This window comes from Coturnix japonica, chromosome 3 (assembly GCF_001577835.2).
Source record: "Coturnix japonica isolate 7356 chromosome 3, Coturnix japonica 2.1, whole genome shotgun sequence".
Lineage (NCBI taxonomy): Eukaryota > Metazoa > Chordata > Aves > Galliformes > Phasianidae > Coturnix > Coturnix japonica.
Window position 1 is genome coordinate 9,453,118 of NC_029518.1, and position 24,919 is coordinate 9,478,036.

The window sequence follows — 24,919 nt, forward strand, 5'->3', positions numbered from 1 at the left end:
TCCCTTGGTGTGAGCCTCAAGGGCTTCTGTTACGGAAGGGCTGGAGTAAGCTGTCATTTCACAGCAGTAGATTGCATTGTTTCCGTGTCACCACTTTGCAAAGGAAAGGGAAAGCACTTAAAATGGAATGGACTCATTCGGCGAAGGTTCCTACTTAATTGAACCAGGAAATATCACACCTACTTTTCACACTGGTGATGACAGCCAAGCTGTAATAATTCCCCGTCTAGCGGTTGCAAGGAGAAACACTTCCCAAGAGCTTGCAGCTTAACGTTTTCACACCTGTGCAGGCCTGCAGCTTGGGTTTGCCAAGCTGAGGGTGCCATCAAAATGCTGTTTGTCGTCTTGCAGCTGACCCAGCTTTAGCTGAACTATATGGCTTCACTTTTGAAGTCCACTCTGACCCAGAGCTTTGACCTGTCTAATGTTATGATCATCCACCTGGGACAAAATCACCCCTTCTGCTGACAGCCAAAACTGTCTAAACAGGTAATGCTCCTTTTTGCCTTAGCAGAAACAGCTATCTCACTAGATTTGTGTGCTTGAACACACAGACCCATGCTGCAGGGATATATTCCAGGAAGAAACTGAACTATCTCACATTCTATGAAACCTGAATACTATACCAAACCCCTTCCAACTATTTGGAAGAGTAGATAATAGGGGACGTGGTTTTGAGTTGAAAGAGGGAAGATTTAGGTTGGTTATCAGGGGGAAGTTCTTTACCAAGAGAGAGGTGAGGTGCTTCATCCCTTTAGGTGTTCAAGGCCAGGTTGGATGGGGCCCAGAGCAGCCTGGTCTAGTATTAAAATGGGAGGTTGGTGTCCCTGCCTGTGGCGGGGGGGTTGGACCTTCATGATCCTTGCGGTCCTTTCCAACCCAAGATATTCTATGATTCTGTGACCCCTTCTATTCCAAAACTGCATTGTGTTGATAACTTCTTTGGGAGAGAGGAAGGCAAGCAGTGGAGAAGGTGTCATCAGGCACAACACCTCCTACCAGTAAGCTGCAATGTTTGGCTAAGACTAGACCCAGAGAGCTGCAAGTAATCGTGTTACACATCTGTTGGCCATAACCCTTAAAATATAGCATGTTTTATTCTCTAGGAAATGAAATTAGCCCTTTGGATCAGCAAGGTTTTTAAATAAGCCTGAAGTATCACCCTTATTCCTGGGAAACTCAATATAAGCAGGCAATGATCTGGCAGACTCCCAAGTCAGCCACAATATGGCATTTGGCAAATCTTTTACTAGCATCCCTAAGCCTGAAGTATCACCCTTATTCCTGGGAAACTCAATATAAGCAGGCAATGATCTGGCAGACTCCCAAGTTAGCCACAATATGGCATTTGGCAAATCTTTTACTAGCATCCCTAAAAGGAGACCCTGCATTGTGTCGGGGGAAGGTTAACTGCTGCTGAAATCCAACTCACCCTTTTAGTTTATTTAACTTATTAAAAAAACTTATTAAAACACACTGGAGACAGATGAGCGTTTTTGCTTTGTATTTGTTCACTCCCTAGACATTTGTTATCACAGCACGATACCTTTTAAGCCCTAATGTCATTTGGTGGTAATGCTTTTGGTAACGTGTATGCAATTATTTGAGCCAATGCAAGATAAAGTAGGAAACGTGGTTCTAATCCTGGATGTTGGGCTTTGTGAAATGCTTTCTCTTTTATTATTATAAGCTCTTATGAGTCACTTCTGCCCTGGGGAAAACCCTTGGGAAAATTAGAACAGGAAACTCAGGGCTGGAACTACCACTGCCTTTCTAAGAGCTTATGCAAACACAACACAAAGCACCTTAGACTTCCCGAAGAAGATCAATGTTTCAGTGGGAACAGATTTACATGGTTGTCGTTGGGCTGGGGGAGATCTTACAGATCCTACCCTGTTTTTTAGTGACCAAAGCAGTGTTGATAGCAGACAGCAGTGTTTCTTTTCATGATTGCTGCTCGCTTGTGAAACCAACCAACCATCCAGTACTGGAGGAAAAAGCTAAAGGAGGATTGAAAGCTTACATGTAACCTGACGCATGTAATAAAAGAAGGATATTGCAAAATCAGGGCAGTTTGTGGGCCACAGGTTATGGAGTCAAGTAGAATTGAGTTTAAGAGTAGTGTTAAGAGAAGGGTAAAAAAAAATGGTTGCATTGCCTGTGTTGTAGAGGGATGTCTCTGCTGCAATGCTCAGTGCACGTAGGGCCCCTAAACTGCATGCAGGCACAATGTGCTCCAAAGGTGTCACTAACATTGTTCCTCACTGAGCCAACACAGTTCAGATAGCTATCACAAGGTTTGCTGGACTTTAGCTGCCCAGAGCTGCTGAAGTCAAGGGCACAGCTCAGAACAGCCAGCAAAGGATGAACAGCAATGATAATTCCAGTTTGTACAAGTGCTCCTGATCCTCTCCTAAGGCTGCGTTCACCTCCCTAGCAGTCTTTGGATAGTGGAAGTAGGAAGGTTGTGAACAAGTTGGGGTGAACAGGAGTTGCTGCAGCAGGCCATGTAAGACTAGGGAGTAAAGAGGGACGTCACAAATCATCTGAGCATGAAATCACCTACTCCCAGGGATGAGGAAAGCCTGGTAGGTGTTGGGTCAGCATCCTTTACTTTGAGGGCTTTTTATTTTCAAGGACAACTGATCTAGTGGCTTAAAATTGCTGCCCTAGAATGTCGTAGGGGTTAAAACAAATTGTGTATCTGCTTACACCATATTTTCTGTCAGGGACGCTGTTGTTAGAGTGGCAGTGGATTGCTCTATATCTTGGAGGTCAAACGTTGATTTGGACACAGTGCATACACTGACATGGACATTACTTGTCATGTCTCTGCAGTTTTGCATTGCCAAACACTTAGTAAGTTTGCAATGAATCTTTAGCTTGAAAGATCAGAGCTGCTGCAACTTGAAATTGATTTTCTTCTGTGGAGGGATGCTTGAAGCAAAAACCAATTTGGTTTGTATAAAGTACATTAGATATAAGAAGATATCCTTCAGAGTACATGGGATCACCTTTGAAGCCATTCTCACCCTACCATGAATAACAAGTTGCACAATAACAAGAATTTCTTACAGCCAATCTAATCTCTACTCAACCGTGAGTTGGCTTTGAAATCAGATAGGCCTATCTGCTCAGATTCAGAACAGGTGTATCTTATTTCCCAATGACATTACAGAGACTCATGAGGCCTGGTAGTGTAACCCAGAGGATTCTGCCAAGTCAAGTGAAGCAGCTCTGACTGCTTCGAGGGGCTTGCCTAGTGTGTCGGATGCTGGTCTGCTTTTGGTGCTTTCAGGAGGAAGGAGGGAAATGGTCTATGAGATTCCACCTGATGGTAAGTGTTGTCTCTGGAGAATTGCATGTGTACGCTGCTTTTCTCTCTGGCTAGACTTAGTATCTTGTATGTCTTCTCCCCTCCTCCTGCCATGAGTTAATAATTCTGTCCTTAGAACCTATTCTTTTTGTGTAGATGCTTCCACCCTTAGAGCCTTCCATTTTGAAACAGTTTCCCAACCACATTGGCTTAGGTTCTTTGGTAGCAACTGCTCCCAGGCCTTTTTGTCTACTGTGATAGTGTCTGCTGGTGCGGTAGTGTCCTGGTGTCTAGTACCAACATCTCAAGCAGGCCTTAGGATGGTATTTTGGTGTTGGAGATAGAGGTGTATTTGCAATGAAACTGAGTTATTTTGATGTGAGGCAATGGTGAGTTAAAAGCTTTGTTTTCTAAATCTTGTGTCCCGTGTGTTCAGATGTGGCTCTGCTCCGTTCATGACAGCACAGGGTGCCTGCAGGGCTCTCAGGGTCTTCCTGGGCTTATGGTAAAAACCTGTGGAGGATTCCTGGAGGTAAGCTGTGCACCCCGTGTTTGTTGTACCTTTCTGTGTGATGAGCCTGCTTCAGGGGAAACCTGTGTCAGCCTTAGCAGAGCTGGTGGGAGCCTACAACACATTTCCTCTCAGTGATACTCTAATGGGGTGAGAAGCTGAATCTGTTGAGGCTGCTCTTTCCAGGGTGCTTGGCTGTCAGGAGCACCATGAAATCTATTTGTATTATAAACTAATTTAAAACTACTCAAACAAGCCCTTATGAGTGCACAAGACCAATGGGTATTCATGGATATAATGATAACGATGAATTTATGAGCCACTTCATAAACCAAATCTTCAGGAGCTACAGAGATCATAATTAGGTTTGAGGATAACGTGATCCTTCATCACCCCCCTCCCCAACCTTTTTTCTGATAGAAAATCTAAAGCAAAAATGATATTGCTCAGCTTGTTCTGGTGGATTCAGCGTGGCCACAGGCACTTCAGTAACACAAAGGGATTACAGCTTGGTACCACATAGCCTGGCAGGAGCGTACGCATGGAAGTCCATGTTTGTTCCTTATGTATGTGGCCTACCAAGCCTTAAGAGCAATTAATAATGAAAACAATTAATAGCATGATCTGCAACGTGAAGAGAAGACTCTCTGGTCTCTCTCTGCGAGGAAATGAGCAAATCAGCAGGGGACATGTTGGTTGTGTCTGATTCATGTCTCTACAATCCCAGCTAAAGTTTTTAGCAGCCCAGGAAGATGAATTACCCACTCCAACAAACAAACAGATCAGCATGGGGTTTATTAGGAGCAGGCTATCGTTTAACAATGTCAGGAGTGTATTTATTATTAAACAGTAGAATACAAAATGTAAATGGAAAACCATTACTCCTCTTTAGTCGCCAAACAAGGTATGTCCATTACGTCAAATGGCCATAATATTGCATGTTTGCATGAATGCAAATTTTGGGTCCATTTTGCTGGATCTCAGGACTTTCTGTGTTTAGCCAGAGACAAATAAACCAAAAGCATTGAAGTGATAGAGGACAGAGTTGTACACCATATAGTCATTTTGAATCATAATGCTCCCCAGTGATTCCACCTCAGTGGCCTGGTAAGAAACTGGAGACAGGATTCTGGGTACAGAACAGAGAGATTGATTAAAAGAGATTGCCCATGGGTCAGGATATGAAAAATGTCCAAGAAAACTGCACTAGAAACACAAAGTGCCTTCTAATGTGTACTCTGTATTTTTAGCTTAGAGATTGCTCATTTCTTCCTTTTTCCTTGAGACTGCAGTCTGTGTCTATAAGAAGACCAATCAGTAAATCATATGTTAATACACAGCAAGCAACGTGGTTTCATTTATCCCTACATTAAGTTACCCAACAGGAAGCATAAATAATGTAGATCCAGAAGATTAGTACTCAGCATAGCAGTATTTCAAGCTGGATTTGTGGGGAAGGCTTGGGGGCTGGCCACGTCTTTAGTGCAGTTTTGCAAAACCAATGTATTTTTATAGGTCCAATGAACACGTAACCCTCTCTGCCTGTAGCACAGCCATACAACTCTCGTTGGTTTTGCAGTTCTGCTACTGCTGTGCAGCGAAGATGGCAATCATGGTAACAGTCTTTTGTTCTGGGTATGGGGAAGAGTTACTGGGCATAGCTGTCTGATTGATGTGGCTGTCTGTGTTCGTGGGCTGACAAAATTGACTTTGAGCATCACACAAAAAATCAACAGATTTTCTCAGCATATTTTTAGCATGTACTTATAACTGCCCTGATGAAAGAAAGCTTGAGATGTGACAAGACAGATTTTCAACATTTAGAAGCCAAGCTACAGAATAAGCTGAGGGCTGAGGCAGCCATGGAGCAGATACAACAGACTACATTCACTTATTTGCCCCTCACCTCTTTCTTTAATTTTTAAATCAGGGAATGCTGTATTTCTGAAGGATCTTCAATATTACACAGATTTCTTAACTATCTGTAATATCATTTTCAGTTCCTTTCTTTAATCTCTCAAGTTAGGCATTTGTTAAGAGACTAAACTGGCAGTGCAAGATGTAGGTTAAGTGAAGTTAACGCCTGTCTTAAATCTTACTCCTCACCAAAAGTAAAATTAACGAGTTGGCTTTTCTTCTCCTGTTTCTTGTTGTGGATTTGGATTTGGGCTGTTGTGTATCACTGTGCCAAAAGCTGATGCCAGGCTCTGTGAGGCATAAGATCTGCTACTGATATGGGTCACAGATCTGAAAGGTCTTCTTATAGCACAACTCATTTTGGTTGTCTTTATTTGTAGTGCTCAGTTTGTCCTGCTAAAGTCCTTTCCTGTTTCCTTGTCATTCCCATTAGGCTTTCCTATCACTCAGCAGCCCATCATTGTTCTCTGGATTCCCTGTAGCCATTATCCACCATCATATCATAACAGCAGATTTTATATCACCTTAACAGGAACTGAAAATACCTTTAGCTTTAGCCATGCATGATTTTTACATTAATTATGTCATAACTGTTTAATTGCTGCAATTAACAGCATCACTTTCTCTGAGCCATCACTGTTATTGTATGACATTACAGCAAACTCTCACATCTGCAGCCAGGCTCTCACCTGTAGGGGCAATCTATGCTGCTTCTCTTATGAGATGTCTATATAGGAAATAAAATATGCCATCTCCAAATGGCAGGTCCCACTGTCTATTCCAGTGTAAGTATAAGCAGGAAGATTAGAGGTTAACAAATAACTCTGTTCAACTAACTAAGAGAAAGAGAGAACCTGAGCTGTTAACTCTTCTCTTTGAGGGCACCTAAAACCCTGCAAGGGAAATGTAAATAAAATCCCTTCTCCAAAATGTACCTTTTTCATGTCCTCTTCATGCAGTTGGGAGTCCTACACAAAGTACAGGGAAGCCAGAATTGGGTCTCCAAACCTGACATTTAAAGAGCTTCGTAGACTAAATTCAGATGTCACCATGTCCACTCATGAGATGTCAGTAAGTCTCACCTGTAAGTGGTGAGACTCATCAGGGTGCTGGATCTGTGGTGGGAAGCTGAACGTGCTGGTCTAGTTATCGGTGCTGGCCTCAGTTTTGTAAGAACTTGGGAAGATCCTATTGTGATGAACCAAATGGAAGCATCTCATTCATTCAGGCACAAGATCCTTTAGTTTTACTTTACAGCAAGCCTGAGCAAAGCCCAAACTGTTGTGTCTGCAGACTACATCTTCACTGTTTCTGACTTTCTGAGCTACAGTTTTCAGTATTACCTCTTGTCAATCTTTTGCACTAAGCTAAAATCCATCTTAGGATACGTCAGAAGGATGCAAGTTCAACAGGTTATTGAAAGCTGCTTGGGCTGGAGTACACTCATGATATTAGCCAGATACCAAAGTCCATGTTTTCATTCTGCTGAAGAAAGGGCTTGTTTATCTGAAGTAATTGCAAGCCTGGCTAGCTGTCAAGGATTAAACAATTTAAAACTACTCTCTGATACCTGAAAACAAGCTTGGATCTTTAAGAGAGAGTCATGCTTTGTATTGTTGTGCTTGGGCTCGGGAGGCTTCTGAATGAACCTACTCTCCTTCTCAGTGTTAAGCTGTCTTTTAACAGCACCATTAACTATCATTACTGCATGATGTCTATCAAGCAATAAACCATGGTATATATTTAGCAGCAGGAGGTCATTATCTTGTAGCAGTGTTCTTTGTGCCTTCAGACGGTTGGCCTTAAATAAGGGTCAGCCATCCTGGCAACTGCCTAAAATCACTTCACCCTAAATACGAATGCTGATTTTGAGTACGAGGGGAAGAAATGAAACTGCAGAAATGGCTTTTAATTCTCAGTCATTTTGTTTTCCTTTGTGTGTGTGTGTGTGTAATCAGAAGTGCTCTGTGTGTGCTGCTGGAGATTTTTAGTTTTTATTTTATTTTATTTTATTTTTGCAATGGCAATTGCTCCACCGGGAGTTCTTATTATTGTTACATTCATTTGAGGTTGCTTACACAGACAAAAATCACTCAAGCGAAATCACTGCTGATCACCGTGCAAGTGGGAAAGATATTAAGGTGACAGTTATATGGGCTTAGTTGCATTGATATAAACCATCTCCATTGGTTGGAAAAGCTGCCTTGGGACGAGCTCAGTCGTTTTGTATTTGCTTTCAAGTACTTAAGAAGAAAGGCAGCAATTACAGAACGTGGCATAGGGTCACTTTGAGTCATCCAACGATGAACATTTATGCCACGTCTTGCCAGCTTTGGAGAAGGCACTGTTCTGTGTCAGTGGTTACCTGCTGTATAGATAATTGCAAAACAAACTCTATAGTCCAGTTGATTCCTTTCTAATTACATCTCACCTTCATTAGGCTATTGAAGTGATAAATGCTGGAGAAGACATTGGACTCCAATGAAACTGCTCTGTCCATGGCATTCACTGACTGCAGTGTGAGTTATTTCCTTGAGAGACCAGCAGAATTCAGTGCAGGAAAGCCACGAACAAAACAGAAGCACCAACAACAAGAAGTCAGCAGAATAGAGGTCAACCAACCAGAGAACATCTGACAGTAAAGCCTATACCTGGCATTGAACTACTCCACTGTCTGGAGCTGATGTGCCAGCAGTGAGTGGCAGGTTCTTCTCATTTGAATTGGACTGGTGCAGGGAGAAAAGCGAGCTGATTTTGGCATGCGCGTGGGAGGCAGAGCTGCCTTGTGTTTATAGGTCAGTATGTCTTGCTGAAGTGTCATAGGGTGCCAAGAGGGGTGCTGTGGTGGGCCCATTATTGCTCCTCTCTGCTGCTCCTGGCTCCTCACTCTTTCCTCCCTGCTCCACTGTGGTTCCCTCCTCAGGGGATGCAGTGCAATCTCTGTTCTTACACCTGCAGCCTTCTCCCCTCCTCATTGTTTTCGGGCATGTTCTACACACTTTTCTCACCCCTCTGTGTCTTTATGCTATTTTCCTTTTCTCAAGTATGTTTCTGTAGGGTAACTGCTATGACTGCTAAGAGCATGTCCTGGATAGGACTGAAGCTTACACAGCTGCTCAGGGCTGATGTCTTGGGAGACAAACAACTGGGGTTTCCTATGAGCACAAAACATTCCCCAGAGGTCAGCCAAAGTCATACTGCATCATTTCTGATCTTCCTACAGACAAATTGAGTGCTTCTCCACTGTATTTGCTGTCTGAAGTTATTTGCTGAATGCAGACATTACTCGTTTCTGATTTATGAATTTTTCAGTCTATGAGCAGCTCCGAGGAAGGTATTTGAGATTCAGAATCTTAGTTGTGCCTATGTGTTGATTAGCTGGTCTGAATGCATTAAGCCACTCAATATACTTCCATTTTCTGACTGAAACAAGTGTGACCTGTAAATGTTTTAGGCTACTGAAAATAAGAAGTCATTAAAATCCTTGGTAGGTGGCCTGTGCCTTAAGAATACAATTCAGAGTTAGGAAGAAACATCTGTGAGCTGCTTATTGTCAGACTGTAACAATAGACTTTCCTTCAGCTTCTTATCTCACAAGTAGCTTTTTAATTCACTCGCTGCCCGCCTGTATCTGAATATCTTGCAGAATTGTCCTACACCAAGTCACTGGCATCTGTTACGTTATTTCTTTGCTTTTCCCAGAAAACAAATTGGATGCAGAGGGACGATTTGTTTTGAGATTGATGCCTTTTTCAATAAGTACCATTACTACTGAAGCTTTCTGCATCTGGTTAGCAGGCCAGACAGCACTGAGTACAACAGTCTGTTTTTGCAGGAAAACTGTGTTGTTTTTTGGTTTTTTTTTTTCCTGTGGTTTCCTCCCCTTTCCCCCCAAAGTGGTAAAATTTCATTATTATTGATAAGTCTATTTTCTATGACTGCAAGGTTCACCCAGAATGCTATTTCTGAATATATTCCTGCCAGTAAAATTGTTTAGAAGCATATTTGTAGAAATAAGGATGGAGTTCAGACCTGTTGTAAGTTACAGTGTAATCCCATGTGCTGGTGTGACTTTGGGGCACAACGTTCCATAACCTATGGAGCAGGGTATGGCCACAAGGCTGCTTGGAGGTATTTGTCAAGTGTTTTGCTGTATTAAGAGTAAACAGATCTGTGTACGAGTCAAATCTACTATTAGGCTCAAGCCTGGCATTTGATTTCAGTGCTAACAAGGTTTTCTGGGTTTTGCAGTAGTTCCTTCTTGGTTGCAGTGTTTAGTCTTTAATACCTACAGTAAAGGTTCACAGCAAAACCTGTTGACTTCTCTGTGCTTTTGTGACAACCAGACATGATAATAAGGATGCTGTAGAGGAGGGACACAATACCTGGTAATAGTAAGCAGGTAGACTCAGTGGACCCAGCCTTAGCAAATATTTGCACTTTGAGTGTTTTTGATACAGATGGCTGAACATGAGCTAGAAATGTGCTCAGGTGTCCAGGAAAGCATCCTGGCTTGTACCAGGAACAGTGCAGTCAGCAGAAGCAGGGAAGAGATTGTCCCACCATACTTGGCACTGGTGAGACCACACCTCATGTAGTGTGTTCATTCTGGGGCCCCTCACTGGAAGGCAGATATTGAGTTGCTTGAGTATATGGAGATGAGCAGCAAGGCTGGTGAAGGGGGTGGAAAAGATGATTTGTGAAGATAAGCTAAGGGATCTGGGGCTGTTTAGTCAGGAGAAAAGGCTGAGGAAAGACCTCATTGCTCTCTACAACTGCCTGAAAGGAGGTTGTAGTGAGGTGGGTATTGGCCTCTTTTCTCAAATAATGAGAGATTAGATGTGAGGAAATGGTTTCATTGTGCCAGGGGAGGCTTAGATTAGATGTTAGGAAAAGTTTATTCACAGAGAGGTGGTCAAGCATTGCAGCGGGCTGTCTAGGGAAATAGTGGAGTCCTGATGTCTGAAGACATGGAAGAGATGCATGGATGTGATGCTAAAGGACATGGTTAAGTGCTGGGTCTGGGTAGGTCAAGTTGATGGTTGGACTTGGTGATCTTGAAGGTCTTTTCCAGCCTCAAGGATGTTATGATTCTGTGGTTTTGCAGATACAAGAGGGAAGGCAGGCATTAGGGAGGCAACAGAGGGGAGTGGTGAAAGTGAAAAAGCAGTGCCAGGCTGGCAGGGAGACATCTTGTGTTAGACTTGTTGATGTGGAGTTGCTGGTATTCTATAATCATAGAATGCCCTTAGTTGGAAGGGAACCCAAGGATCATTAAGTCCAACTCCTGCTTTCCCCAGAGGTCACTTCCAACCTCCATGGTTCTGAGACTGTGAGAGATGCTGCATTAGAGCCCAGTAGTAGTTAAGCCAACAAAACCCTTCTCGATACGTTTTTATCTGTAGAGAAGAAAGCAAATGGGTAAACTTTCAGGCATTTAGGTTTTCTCTGGGCCTGAAACAGAAGTTGTCCCATCCAAAAAGCTCCTTTTTCCTGGTTAGTGAAGAAACATTTATCAGATTATCATTTCCAGGTGCCTGTACCCTGGCAGCCTGGATCAAGAAACCTTTGTTTAAGGAAAAGTTTTGTGGTGTAGGCTAATAATGTGCCTTGTTACTTCTTATTAGGACCAGACTTAGGCCACTGATGTCTTCTGTTGTATTCAATAGCAGGGATGAAAGCTTGGTGCCTGCACAAGGTGTGGCCCCAGGCACACTAGGTTGCTTCTGCCTTGCTCCAGAGATGTGCTTCAAGGTCCATTGGGGTTGTTGAATTAGCCACATCAGTGGCCTTTGGGTTAGATCCTGGGGAGCATGGGCAGTTGTGCATGGTTTCATTTGTAAATCCAGGCCTTGCACTTCTCCCTGATTAGAGAAGCGAAACCTTCAGATATTTGAGGCAGACTCTTGATACATAGGTTGGAATTCATTTTCCAGCAAAATGGTTTCCAATTTCACTTGAAATAGTCTCTCTGTGAATGTTTCCTCTGGCAAAATTCTCTTTTTGTTGCTTTGTGGAGTACAAATGCACAACAGGCATAAAGCACACAGCTCCAACTCCCTGCAAAGCAGAGGTGTCAGCTGGTGGGGAACAGCTCTCTGCTTTTCACTTATTGCTCACTAATGAATGCCATTGCAGGGTCCAGCTCACCTTCAAGCCACCACCAGTGGCAAAAAGGGTGAAGGGCGCATTCTTGAAAGGAGGGGAAGTAGAAATAAATGAATAAATACAACGGTAGACCTACACTGTAGCTCTGAGGCATGTTTTGCAGGCCTGATAACACAGCAAGTACAACAAAGTCATAGAAATCTGCATAAAGCATTTCTCCTCAGAGCTGCACACATTAATGAAATTCCCAGAGATTTATTAAGCCAGCCCAGTTTATTTTTTTTTTTTAAAAAAAGCAAATAAAAACAAAAAAACACCACCAAAAAACAATTAACGATTAACAGTTCTGCAGCTTCCCTGTGTTTCTTACATACCTGATTGTTAAAACACAGTAAATGTTCTTAATCATTCATCACTCTGACATGGAGTAATTGTTTGTTATTACTGTTTGGATTACAGAGTACCTAGAAGCTCTAGTCAGGGATCAAAGTCTTATTGTATGAGGCACAGCACACACATAATAAATAGCAGCCTGCAGCCCCAAATAAACTGCAGGATGGGCTTGCTGTACTATATCACTTTCAGTATGTTTCTCCCAGCAAACTCTCTTCTTTCTCCCTGGCAGTCTGGTTATTCAGTATGAAACCCATCTTCTTGACTTGTGTGATGCTGCAATGCTCTCTGTTGCACGGTTAATAGGAATATCTCCTGTGCTTTGGCAGGAGTATGGAAAGGGAGGAGAGAAGGGGAAAGTAATTCTTTGTTTCAGGAATTCAATCCATCACAGCCTGCAGTATTTTCTCCCCAGTACCTTTCTCTGTCACTCACTAGAATATATTGGGTTGAGTACATTATAGTTTGATTCTCCAGCTAATGGCAACTGAGGCCTGCAACAAGCATAGTAACTGGAATACAGGCTGCAGGAGAGAAATAGCTTATTCTCCCTTTAAATACATCACATACATGCCTATACAGAGTTTTCTCTTGGATGCAGTAAATGAGGAGATCAATTCAGAATTGCCTTATGGTCTCATCCCACATTAAGGACTAAAACCTGACAACACAGACAGATCTCAGGACCAGTTGGTATCTAAATGCAGTATCTCAGCTTTCTTGCTCCAGGGAAGAAACTTTTGGTTCAAACCCCTTTTGGTCCACTGTGGCAGGTTTGCCTTTGATTTGTCCTCAGGAAGAGCTATGATGGAGCTGTCTCTTCTTTTCCGCTGGAGAGTCAGAAGAACTGCTTCATTGAGCTCTGCTCCATATTCATTCCTTTTCTGCATCTCTGTGTGGCTTTACCAGCATTAGAGTAGCTGGCAGAAATAAGACAAGTGGGAGAAACAAGGCCTTCTCCTCAGGGTGGGATATGAGGATTAAGTTGGATCCTCACCCAATTCTTGCTCCATCTTCAGCCCTCTTTTATATTAGTGCTCTGTATTTTGACTCTGTTTCTGTCCTGGTTTCTGACTTACCCATGTGCTCGACTGTGACTTTAATAGGTTTTAGTCCTCCCCATTCTCCTCTACAGAGAGGAAGTGGGTGTTCATAAATGCAGTGGTTAGGTTAGAGATGTAGTGAGGATTAAGTGTAGTGGATTAAGGAAATTCAACTGCGGTGGGTTTCCTTAGTCCACTACATAATATAGGTAACCAAGAAGGAGAATTAGTTGAAGTGTCAATGAAAAGTATCAAGAGTGCTTTCTAGGGACCATACGCTGTTCTCTGTAGTGGAATCCTGTTCTCTTTACATGCATTAAGCTCTGGTTAAATGGCTTATCTATCATGCTGAGCCCTCGTTAAATGGCTTATCTATTTATTTAAGGTATTTAATTAATAACTCGGATGCAGTACCAGTCCTCATTGTTCTTTGCTGATAGAGCAGAGCCAAGAGAGCAGACCTGTGTTATCAAAGCATGCTGTGCAGCTCTAAGAAGTGCCTTTTGACCTGAAAAAATTGCTCATAGTTGGAGCTCCTCCAAAGCTGCTCTTGCATGTAGCGTGCAGGAAAGGCGTTTCGGTAATGAGCTGACATGGGAACTGGCATGTCAGCCAGGTGTGTGGCAAGAGGCTGGAAAATAAGAGTGAACACACAAACCTTTGCTTTTCAAAGCCCTCAGTTAAAAAACAACAACAACAACAAAAAAAAACACCCCACCTGTATATTTTGCTGGAGGAGCCCACTTCTCTGGGGCTTTTTTGCTTCTTCCTTTTGAATTTCAGATATTTTAGATAAGGGGTGAAATTCTCCATTGTTTTGATCTGAAGTAACACTACTGAGCAGAGGGGAAATTCAGCAAAGAAATTCTTTACTCGGAGGTTGGTGAGGCCCTGGCACTGCTGCCCAGAGCTGTGGGTGCCCCATCCCTGGAGGTGCCCAAGGCCAGGTTGGATGGGCCCTGTGCAGCCTGAGCTGGTGGGGGACAGCCCTGCCTACAGCAGGGGTTGGAGCTGGGTGGGCTTTAGGGTTCCTTCCAACCCAAATCATCCTGTGATTCTATGAAGAATAAACAGAGCTGCCTTCTTTGTGGGTGGGATCTTGGTTCTTATTTAGTATCAGATTAGTAAGCTCAGAGATATCCTTATGATTCTGTAGCCAGATGAGAAAGTGTGTCTATAATCAGGCCGGTAATGTTTATTTGTCTATTTTTAAGACTGCCCAACCCTATGATGCTGAAAGTCATCATGTTGTTAAGTCATGAGGTGGTTCTTTTCATAGCCAAGATCGTTCTTGAAGGCTCAATTGATCTTTAGTGAGAGCAGGTCCAGAGCACGTGCTCCTTCATTCCCAGAAGGATGTAGTAGCAGCAGAACAAGGAAACAACTGTACGTCTGACTTCCAGACACATCATGGTTTTAATTCCAGGGTTGACAGTTTTAAGGTTTCCCCCATTTAGCTTCAGATCCCCTCCCCCCCAACTTCTCCGGCTCTGGTTTGGATACTAAGCGCAGTGTCAGGTTTGGGTTGTTTGCTGAAGAACGTGGGATACGGGGACAGCTATCTGTCTCTTCTCAAACTGCAGACTTCTCTATCTCCAGGCATGGGATTTCTTGTGGGAGCATGGAGTAATGGTAAATAGCAAGTTGCCTACCTAGAATACAGACAGCACGTCCCTGTTGACATGTGACAAATGGCAAAGTGTCAAGTAAGAAGGAGCTCTGCTGTGCAATATGTCCCTCTCATCAGCAAAAACTTGAGGCAAAGTCTGAACCACAAATGACTCCAGTAAGCTATATGAGAATGATCTGCAGACCAAGGATTTTTCATTAGAGCACAGCAGATACATTTCACGTTTGTTTGTTTTTCAGAAACTATAGAGGTCAGTTTGCACCATGACAAAAACAAAGTGTGGAATACATTCCTGACACCAACTGGGCTTTTAGAAGGGCTGGATGCAGAGGTTCCCAGCAAGGGCTAATGTGCTGCTGGAAGCAACTTCATGTTGATGGCCCTCCAACAAAGGTCTGGTTCTAACAGGTTTTACATTGAAAAATGTTGAATCTGTTGCATAATAATGATGAAGTGATGTTTCTTTTCTATAAATCAAAAAAAATGAGACCATTCCAAAATCAAAATGGAGCCTAGTGGTGTTATTGAAATGTATTTTGCCTTGCTTGTGGTGAAAACTCATTGCTAGTGGCTTTTGTGTGTGACAGACTGGCATTTTCGGAAGGAAGAACAGTCCACTGGGCAATATCTAATCAATTCTAGAGCTGATATGAGAATTTGTAGCAGGCTGCCTGTTTTGTGTTTCTTTGTTATTTTCATTCTTCAAGAACTCCTGCTGTACTTCCCAAGTCAGTGGACATTTCTCTTGAAAACATGGCTCCAGAGAAAGAGGTTTTTCACACCAAATCCCCCTCCCCAAGTGGCAGTGGTACCGTGCGGGTTCATTGTGTATTGGTAGACAGCTACCACGTTTCACTTCAGTAGCAGCTGTACTTCATTTAAAGCAAAATGATTCATCAGTGAATATAATAAATATGGAAAAAATAATGCAGCACGTGGCTAATTTACACTAAGGGCAGCTTGTGGGCGAGGACTGGGTATAAACAGACGCAGGAGGTGGTCATTGATATTTAACTGGTAAATTTACAGTCCTAAAAGCGTGTGTTTGAGAGTGGGAAGAAGTTTGAGGGCATATAACCAAAGTGAACAAGATAGTCTATAAATAATATTTTTCCTAGCCTTCTAGATAAGAGAAGCAAATTAGTGATAACACTTGAATGATACATAAAACTATGAATGAATAAAATAAACTGATTGATTTTCCAGTAGTCCCACCATACAGAAGCAGTAGGACAAAGTGACTGCAACAAATGCAAAGGGTTGAGGGAGAAAGAAGTAGTTGGCCACCCTGGAAATATATCCTGCCTCCTTTTTATTTACCATGGTGTCGATTAGGAGTGCCTCTGTGAAAACAAGTGTGATCTTTGCAGGGGTAAAAGCAATGGAGATGGGAACTGAAGACATATGTCTGAAGTGTTGCAGAAGACAGCAGCCAAACCTTCAGCACGTAAGCTGTGTGGGTGGTGTGAGGAGAGCTGCTTTCCTTAATGCTTCAAGGATTCCTTGGGCAAAGTTATTCTGTTCTTTTATTTTTTTCTTCTTCTTTTTGACAGAAAACAGCGATTCAGAGAGGCAGCAAATAACATTTTGTTAAGTGCACCCTCGTTAAGTTTGCAGATGGCACCAAGTTGGGAGGAAGCATTGATCTGCCTGCGGGTAGGGAGGCCCTACAGAGGGATGTATGTAGGCCGGATCACTGGGCTGAGGGCAATTGTATGAGCTTCTATAAGGACATGGGCTGGGTGCTTTGGTCACAACAACTCCGTGCATTGGTACCGGGTTGGAGCAGAGTAGCTGGAAAGCTACATGGAGGAAAAGGATCTAGGGGTGTTAGCTGACAGCTGGCTGAACATGAGCCAGCAGTGTGTCCAGGTGAGCAAGAGGGCCAATGGCATTTTGGGTTGTATCAGAAATAGAGCAGCCTGTGTATGTGTGTTGAGCAGCCCTGGGGTGGTAACTGTCCATGCAAAAGCACTTTTGAGTTTCCAGTTTCTCTCAGCATCTTCTGCTCATGAATGGATTAAGCTGCACAGCCACCCTGAGGTGGATTAGCATCCTGCTCTGCAAGAGCAAACCTTAAGTCAGGGCAATGTTGCATCTGCCAGAATCAAACAGGGTAGCACTGGCAAACACCCCTCCTCTCCCAACACCCAGCCCTGTGTTTTTCAGTCAACAAGCCTCTATTTTCTTGCAGGATTACACAAACACTCAGGAGGAAAACAACTAATCTAAAGGCTTATTGCCATGCAGAAATCTCTGTGCCTTCTGGATTTCTTCCTTTGGAGCCACGGTGAGAATGGACACATCAATACAGCCTTCTGCAGGAAAGCTGACACTTTCAAATCGGAGCCGTGCTGCAATAACTGAAACCCCCTGCCAGCTTAGTGACGGTGCTTTCTAATCAACTTTGCAATGAATATTTCTTAAATCATGTTAATCCACCATTTAAGCAGGGGTAGCAGTTCCAGACAATAAAACATTGTACCTGGAGGGGAACATACCTGCCGCTTCCCGAGAGAGGAGGCAATTAGCAGTGCAAGTGATGTCAGATGAGCTAACAACACCAGCATTTATCATCCTGAGCTCGTTTCCTGCAAGGAAGGGAATCTTCACACTCTGCTTCTGTTGCAATCAGCTTTTATTTATGTTGTGGTTGTGGAAAGCAGCTCTTAAAGGAGAAGTGAAGCTGCACTCTCTGGAGCACTTTTACTCTGATCTACACAGATGCATTTCCTTCTGGAGTATGCTGAATGCTGAGTTCTAATGTGGAAACAAGAGTCCTAAAATGAGAGTAAGCAGGATGCAGTGCCCAGCTTTGAAAATGCAAGCCTGGAGACCCACAGACCTCAGTGAAACATTGATGAAGAAGCCAAACTGCCTTTTTCATGAGCATTTTCATCTTCTCATCTTCCCAAGCTCCTGTGGACCAGCTGCTAAGGTAAGTGCTGGCATCCTAGTCCAAAGAGACTGCAGTCCAAGCAGAAGGCATTTCTGAACTCGAGGCATTGTTATTTTGGATAAGGAAGGAATGATACACAAAATCACCGCGCAGAGGGTGACCAGCCCCTTGAACCCTGGCAATGCTCCAGCTCATGTAGCTCAGGAAGCACTAGGCTTTCCTTATTGCAAGAGTGCATTGCTGGCTTACATTTTAACATGCTGCCCGTCAGGACTCCAAAGGCCTTTTCTTCAGAAATGGGTTTATAGGATGTAGGGATACACCCATGATTGCTGCCAAGCAGTGTGTCCCAGAGGATATGCTGCACAGCTTTTAAGCTTCTTTAGATTCATTTACACCTCCCCAAAATGAAGAACATTCCCCCTTCCCGTAATACTCACGTGATCATAGAATGTCATGAGTAGGATCATGAGATCATGAGTCTGACTCTGAGCTCCACATGACATCAGCCACTCACCAAGCGTGTTGCTTAGTGAGTCCTGCCAACCTATGCCCAGTGTCACTGCTGCATTTCCTGGTATGAGAAGGAAAGCGGATAATCTGGAGTTGTTAGGTATGCAAAAGAATCTTGTTTTCCTGTAAGAATGGCTGCATCTGAAACAACGGCAAACCATGGGAAACTAGACAATCAACTTTAATACGTACGTAGAGATTTAATTGTGTCTGGTAGAAGAAGTGCATTTGTGTGTGTATACACATGGTATCTTTATGAAACGCCTGTGTCGTATTGTTTGATTTTGGCATTGAACTTGAATTCAACCTGGTTGTGTTTGCTAAGGGCAGGGCAAAAGCTGCCCTATAAAGGAGCACTGGGATAACAGCAGCCCATCTGTTGCTTTCTTAGATTTGGCTGAAGGGTTCCACTGCAGGCATTGCAGGTAAAAACATCTCTTTGCTATTTTACTTACTTAATATGAGATAAAGCAGGTGAAATGCAAGGAGTAGTGCTGGAAAAGCACCACAGTAACACTGAGAGGGATTCGTCTTGGGGAGATGGGATAAATTAGAATCCCTGTCCTTAATATTTCATGGAGGGAAAGGGGAAAAAAAGTAAAAAGCATTTGCCATTCTACAAAATGCCTAACAGTAAAACAGCAAGTTGTCAGAACTAATCGGATCAGGTGGGAGCAGAGATCCTCGGAGGAGGAGGACTCTATAGTTACTGTGTGCTGCTGCTAAATGAGGCAGAAAAAAGGTAACTGGAAGTGTCCTTATGCCATGTAGGAAAATAAATAGCCAGAAAGAAGTTGGAGCAGAAGGTTGTATCAGATACTACAGGGAAAGCAATCTATAGGATGGCTGCCAAAGCGCCTAGCTTTGGGCTTAAATTTTTGGGGGGAGGTGAGGTGGTGCTCATGCTTTTTGTTCACTGTATGCTGTCTGTCTGTCAGTGGGTTTGAGACACCCAAGTTCAGTTCCCTGCTCTTCCTGTACAGTGGGCCATCACTGAGGGCAGACTGCTGAGAGCCAGCATGCTTTCAGTTGTGTTTTCTCTGAGTGTAAGGAGAACTAATGAACCTCCACTTTCCTTTGTTATAGGGCCATTTTGAAACTGATCCCTTGCAGCTTTTAACTGTACTCCAAATATGCAAGTGATGGGGTTTACAGGAAAAGAGAGCTTGCTTTGCTGTAGCATGTATTGAATACTGTGCATGAGATTAAATTACACATTGACGTTTGGAGTGCTTGAGAGGGAAGAAGAGACGAAGGGATGATGGCCTTTTGGCATTTCTGGGATTCATCGTAGTTCTTGATGCAAATACAGCAGTCTTAAAGTACAGGCACCCAGCTGAGCCAGCATGTATCAGAAATGCTCTGAAAAAAAGTGGATGGAGAGGAGAAGGTGGATAGCTCAGTGATGGAGCTAATTGCTTATTTCCACTTCCTACTCAGTGAAAACTATCAGAAGCCACTGAAGGAAATAATATGTGTACTCTGACATAAATCTTTGTGCAAAGTGTAATTAGCTGTCAGTCGCATTTGCCACCACTGAGTACTTGATTATAACAGTGGTTTGACATTTTTTGTGAATGAATGCAGGAAAGTGATGAGACGTACCCTTTGCTGGTGGTTTTTAAGTTGTTTAATGCAGAAAAGAGTGGGTGCTTGGGGCTTCCGGGTTGGTTTCCTCCCTCCACGTGTCTCATGTCATGGAACAGTCCAAGGGCCAAGCACTGCTTTATGGCTTTGTCCATTTGTAGCATTTCTGCCTCAGAGTTCATTAATGTAAGGTTCTCCCCAGCCCAGCAGACAACATTCTGCTTTAAAAACGGATGTGATCTCTGCCATTGCTGTTGCACCTGTGGGAGCCAAGTGAAAAGGATGTATGGCCAGGGCTGCTCTAAAAGGGGTGGCTGATAGGGAGCACGGTGCTAACTGGGGAGCATTGACCTCATCAGAGATAGAGCTTGTGTCTCTGTGCACACACACACACACCCAGATACAGTGCTAACAAAGTGATTCTTGGAAGGCCAGAAGCAGTTAAATGTATTATTTTCTTCAATCTGGTTGCCAAATTATTCCGGATATGTTAAGCAACGTAATTAAATGCACACAGACATACGCTAAAAGCTCGTGTTCTTTGTCAGAAGAGAGGGAGCGCGTGTCAGCTCCAGCCTTCAAGCTCTGTTAGTTTTAATTTGAGTTTTGGAATTAGTAATCAGTTTTGCTGGAACACTGTTACGAGAAATAGATCTTCACATGCATGGGGCTTGGGCACAGTTTCAAATGAGTATTTGTTAAGAAGAAGCCATTCCCTTGTCATGTTATGGTACATTACATGAGATTTATTTCCATTGTATTAAAAACTGCAAGCCCAAGGGGAATGTTCTCTTGTCTTGTTGGCCAAGGGTAATTTCTGAATTCCCTATGACTTTTTTTTTTTTTCTTTTTTTAGTGGGGCTTTTGATTAAGATAATGGAACACAAAACCTCCTTGTTTTTCTGTGCTGTAGTTACAAAACCAGATGGCCAAGGGACTTGAAGCACCAGGATGTGTGGCGGCACTAAGTATGGAGCAAGGTGCCTGGCTCATACCTACACTGGGACTGTTTTGGGCTCAAAAAATCCAAGGCTTAGCTCTTTTTGGAGCCTTCTGCACCCACTGTACAGCGCCAGCAGCACACCAGATCCAGAAGTCTATTTGCGTGATAGGAAAGAGCCCTATTACCTACTAAAAGAAATATTTAAAGCAATGGCATCCAGTGACTCGAAACTGAAACTAAACAGCAGGCTAGATATTAGCACAGTAGAGTTAATTAAAGGAGGAGGATGCCTCGCCTGGGGCATGTGGTAGATTTTCCAGTGCTAACTGTTAAGTTTGGCTGGTATAGAATTTCAACATGTATGTGAAAAGTCCACTTCTCCTATGTGAATTGCACCTTGCCTTTTGATCTGTATAAATTAAAGCATTAAAAAAAGAGGGGTTCAAACGTGCTTCAGGGCACTACTTCAGGTTGGATAGCTAATGGCTGTGTCTCTCTTCCTTCACAGGAAAGGGGCACAATGCTCAACCTCAGCTCAGCTCTGAGGTTGGAGCAAGGCATGCAAACAGCAGGGATATCAGGAGGCCTCCAGAACCTGAGGAAATTTAATAATCAGGACTTTGAGCACCTGCGATCCCTGTGTCTGAGCCAAGGCCTGTTGTTTGAGGATGACACCTTCCCTGCTCACTCCAGCTCCATTGGTCACAACTTGCTCCCAAAGGATGAGCTGCGGCAAATAGAGTGGAAGAGGCCAACGGTGAGTTTTGTGAGCCACGATATTTTGTATTACTGTATTACTTGTATTACTGCTGGTGGATGTGGGTGCTGATGCCTTCGTCTTGGGGAAAAGAGGTCTGTGCTAAGCAGGAAAACAGAGCCCAAGGGGAGCACTGAGAATACAACAGTGGAAAAAGGCATCTTTGTTTTGGGACATGTAGAGAGAAGTTGACCTATTGATGACATCTTCTGTATGTCTAGTGTGTGAACTGCCCTTTTTGTAGAACAGGGCAGCAAGGAGTGGGATGCTGTAAGCATCTGAGCAAGCAGGAAGGCTTGCTCTCAACCCATGGAAGGGACCATACAGTCTATGCTTGCCCTGATTACTTGGGTGGGAGCTGAACAACTCTTTGAGGTTCTTCTGTCTTCTCCAGGCCCTGGGGCTCACCAGCTGCCCGTTTCAGGCTCCTGGTCTTGCCTTTCTTCCTCAGTTTAAACTGCACTTATCTAAGTAGTGGTATGAAATCAGTTGAGATTTTCTTTCCTTGTCTACATGCTTAACACATGTAGATTCTGACATTCGAGTATGACGAGCTCATGTGGCTCTGCCCATAGTCACAGCTTTGTATGGTTTACAAAACCAGAAGATCTCAGTACCTCTCTCAGTAACAGTGACATCCAGCAATATGGATTAGCAGTTGTGATATTAATACTGTCGTTGTGTATATTTCTGTCTGTGAACCTTACTAGAACTAGTGCTCCCATTTGATCTGCTTCTGGACAACTCAAATTCTACTAAAGAGCTCTCATTTCTCTAATCTAAGCCACTGATTCAGCAGTACCTCTTTGAAAGTTCACCGTTCAGATTTAACAGGCTATTTCCCTGATGCTAAAATAATAATAATTCTGGAAATGCATCTGTAACAAAAATGGCATTTTGGACCTATTACTTTCTTAGCTTCCATCTTCTGAGTCATGTAGGGCTTTCTTACTTAAGTAGCACATAGCTCTGATACAGCAGTTGAGCAACAAAACTATTTTACCTTGTACACTGTTGAGAAAATGGCCAGTTATGTTCAGACCTTGATATCTTCATATCTGGGGGTAATGTATAAAGCAGGAAGAAAACAGGCTGATTTTCATACAGTGGGAGTCAGTGGCAACAGTCAGTACTAACTTGTTTTGACCTGAAAAGTGAGCTGATTTGGGATGGGAGTTCCTGGAGGGGCAGGTTCATCAGTCAGGAGCACCCAGACAATATTTGAAATGTCCTTTCCTAACTATGCAGTAGTTGTGGTTTTCCATTAGATTGGAATTGCTCCAGACTGTGCTTTCAACACCAAGCCCTCATGGCAGAGATTTTTGCATGTGGTGCTTCAAACATTATTTGCCCCTTAGTGAAGACTTGGGGGACACTATGCTGCTGCACTTAGTATCTAAAAAGTATTGGGGAAAACAGTAAAATTTCAGGCAATCCTTGTCATATGGGACTCACTTGTTATTTAAATCATAGAAGTTTCATTATTTGATATAGTCATTTTGCAGAAGTGCTTTCTCACATTTGACCTCTCCTCCTCTGCCCTTTGCAAAGTGGGTGCAGATATTTCAGGCACAGAATGCTTATCCTAATTCTACACTTGAGTGATCACTTTGGGTGATGCTTTGTTTATTGGCACTTTATCTCTGGGAACTCCCAGAGATTTCCCAGAAACAGCATCAACATGAAAGAAATCTGAAGGCAGAAACTGAATAAACAGAACTTAAAATAAGTGTTTTGGAATTAGAATCTTTGCACACAGCTAAGCTGAGCTGCAGTTCCTACTGCATCAGTCTTGGTCTATCTGTAGCCAGGGGGGAGAAACAAACAACTTCTATTCAGACAATAAAGCAGATGATAGCTTGGGTTAACCTAAAAACTTAGCTGTAATGGCATGGGCGAGGAATGCAGTAACACCTATCAAATAATAGGAAATAAAAACTGAGAAAACAAATGTAACATGGTCATGTAAGTTGCCTTAAGCAAACTATGGAAATGTGTGGTTTCCTTATATCCTGGTCTTATTTCCCCATTCTAAGTCTTGAAGTTCATCCCATATTTACCTCCTTTGTTTGCAGTTGCCGTTGTGTTTTAGTGCTGAACCACACAAAGGAGGTGCAGGTGCAATCTGAATGGGTTTCTGCCTCCAGTGATGGTTGTTCTCCAGCAGGGCTTTCCTCTCACGCTGGTGGGCTCTCATCTGTGCAGCCTGAGCACCTCTATCACTGTTGTGACAGAGAGCTGGGGCAGTTTTTTGAAGGCACTGAGGTATTTATCCTGTGAAAAGATGTGAATGGGAACTGAGTTATCCTGCTGCGAAGCAGGAAATTGAGTTCAGGTGGTGTGGGCAAACCCCTTAAGATCAACCTGTTTTTCACATCTAACTGTTGTTAAAGCCTTCAGCCAACAAAGTGCTTTGGCCCCCAATGGATGGAAGATATATGGATGTATGCAGGAGGATTGTTGGGAGGAGCAATGGAGCTTGATTTTCACCATCCTGTCAGACAGCATTGCATCGGGCAGACCTTTGGTCCGAGCCAGCACTTCTCATTCGGGGGGTTGGAACTACATGATCCTTGAGGTCCCTTCCAACCCGGGTCATTCTGTGATTCCATGTTCTGCCTTCCCTTGTTAGACTGACTGGTTCATTTCTGTGCTGGCTATTCTGTGGAGGTTTCCTGTGGATTTAGGTGTGCAACATCAGTGTATGCCTGACTTGTCCTCAGCACAGAGCTAGGGAATTCCCTCAGCATGGGGAACAGTGGTAGCAGCTTTGCCTCTTAATCCAAAGCAACGCTGTGACAGGCACAGCAGTGATGCTGAATTAATATTTGTCTAGCTGAGAGGAGAGTTTAGCTTCCAAACAACACCAATCTTTTTATTATTCTTCGCTTCCACGACACTAATAAGCCCAAAATAACAATATCTGCTTCAGAGTTAAAGCTATAGCAGCATCTCAAGCTGGGTGTTTCTGAGGAAGGACTTCTAGCAAAGAAATCCCTAGGTGATTTTGCCCTTCCACTCTACATTCCCAAACCCTCACCTGGCAGTCCAGTATCACCAATAGCTGGAAGTCTTTCTGCTCTGGATTGGTTCCATTTGTTGTCTCTAGGTGAGCAGTTTTCCAGGGGTAAATGCTACAAAGCCTCATAATAGTTTTTTTGTGAAACACAGCAAACTTTGTAGAAACATTATCCAAATGCCTCCTGATAGCTGACAGCCACAGGGAATTCACCACCTCAATGGGAATCCAATTCCATGAAGACCATATGATTTGGCAGCTGAGCACAGAGCCCTCTGAAAGC

At 43.3% G+C, this 24,919-nt stretch overlaps 1 protein-coding gene across 9 annotated transcripts in view; it reads left to right on the forward strand.

Annotated features, from left to right (window-relative positions):
- The first annotated feature begins 16,295 nt into the window (after nt 1-16,295).
- The window catches only part of LOC107310851 (calpain-13-like), a 35,856-nt gene continuing 27,232 nt past the window's right edge, over nt 16,296-24,919 (forward strand). For 4 of the 9 annotated variants that reach the window (XR_001553765.2, XR_001553764.2, XR_001553763.2 and 1 more), the window contains exons 1-2: nt 16,299-17,856; nt 21,369-21,617. Coding sequence is in view for 6 of the 9 variants with exons in the window: in XM_015856885.2 (XP_015712371.1) it covers nt 17,704-17,856; nt 21,369-21,617 (402 nt within the window). In the remaining 3 variants the exon portion in view is untranslated. Of the gene's footprint in view, nt 17,857-18,334; nt 18,519-18,695; nt 18,756-21,368; nt 21,618-24,919 lie in introns of those variants that run through there. The other 5 variants (XM_032443737.1, XM_015856884.2, XM_015856888.1 and 2 more) reach the window with 5 other exon arrangements.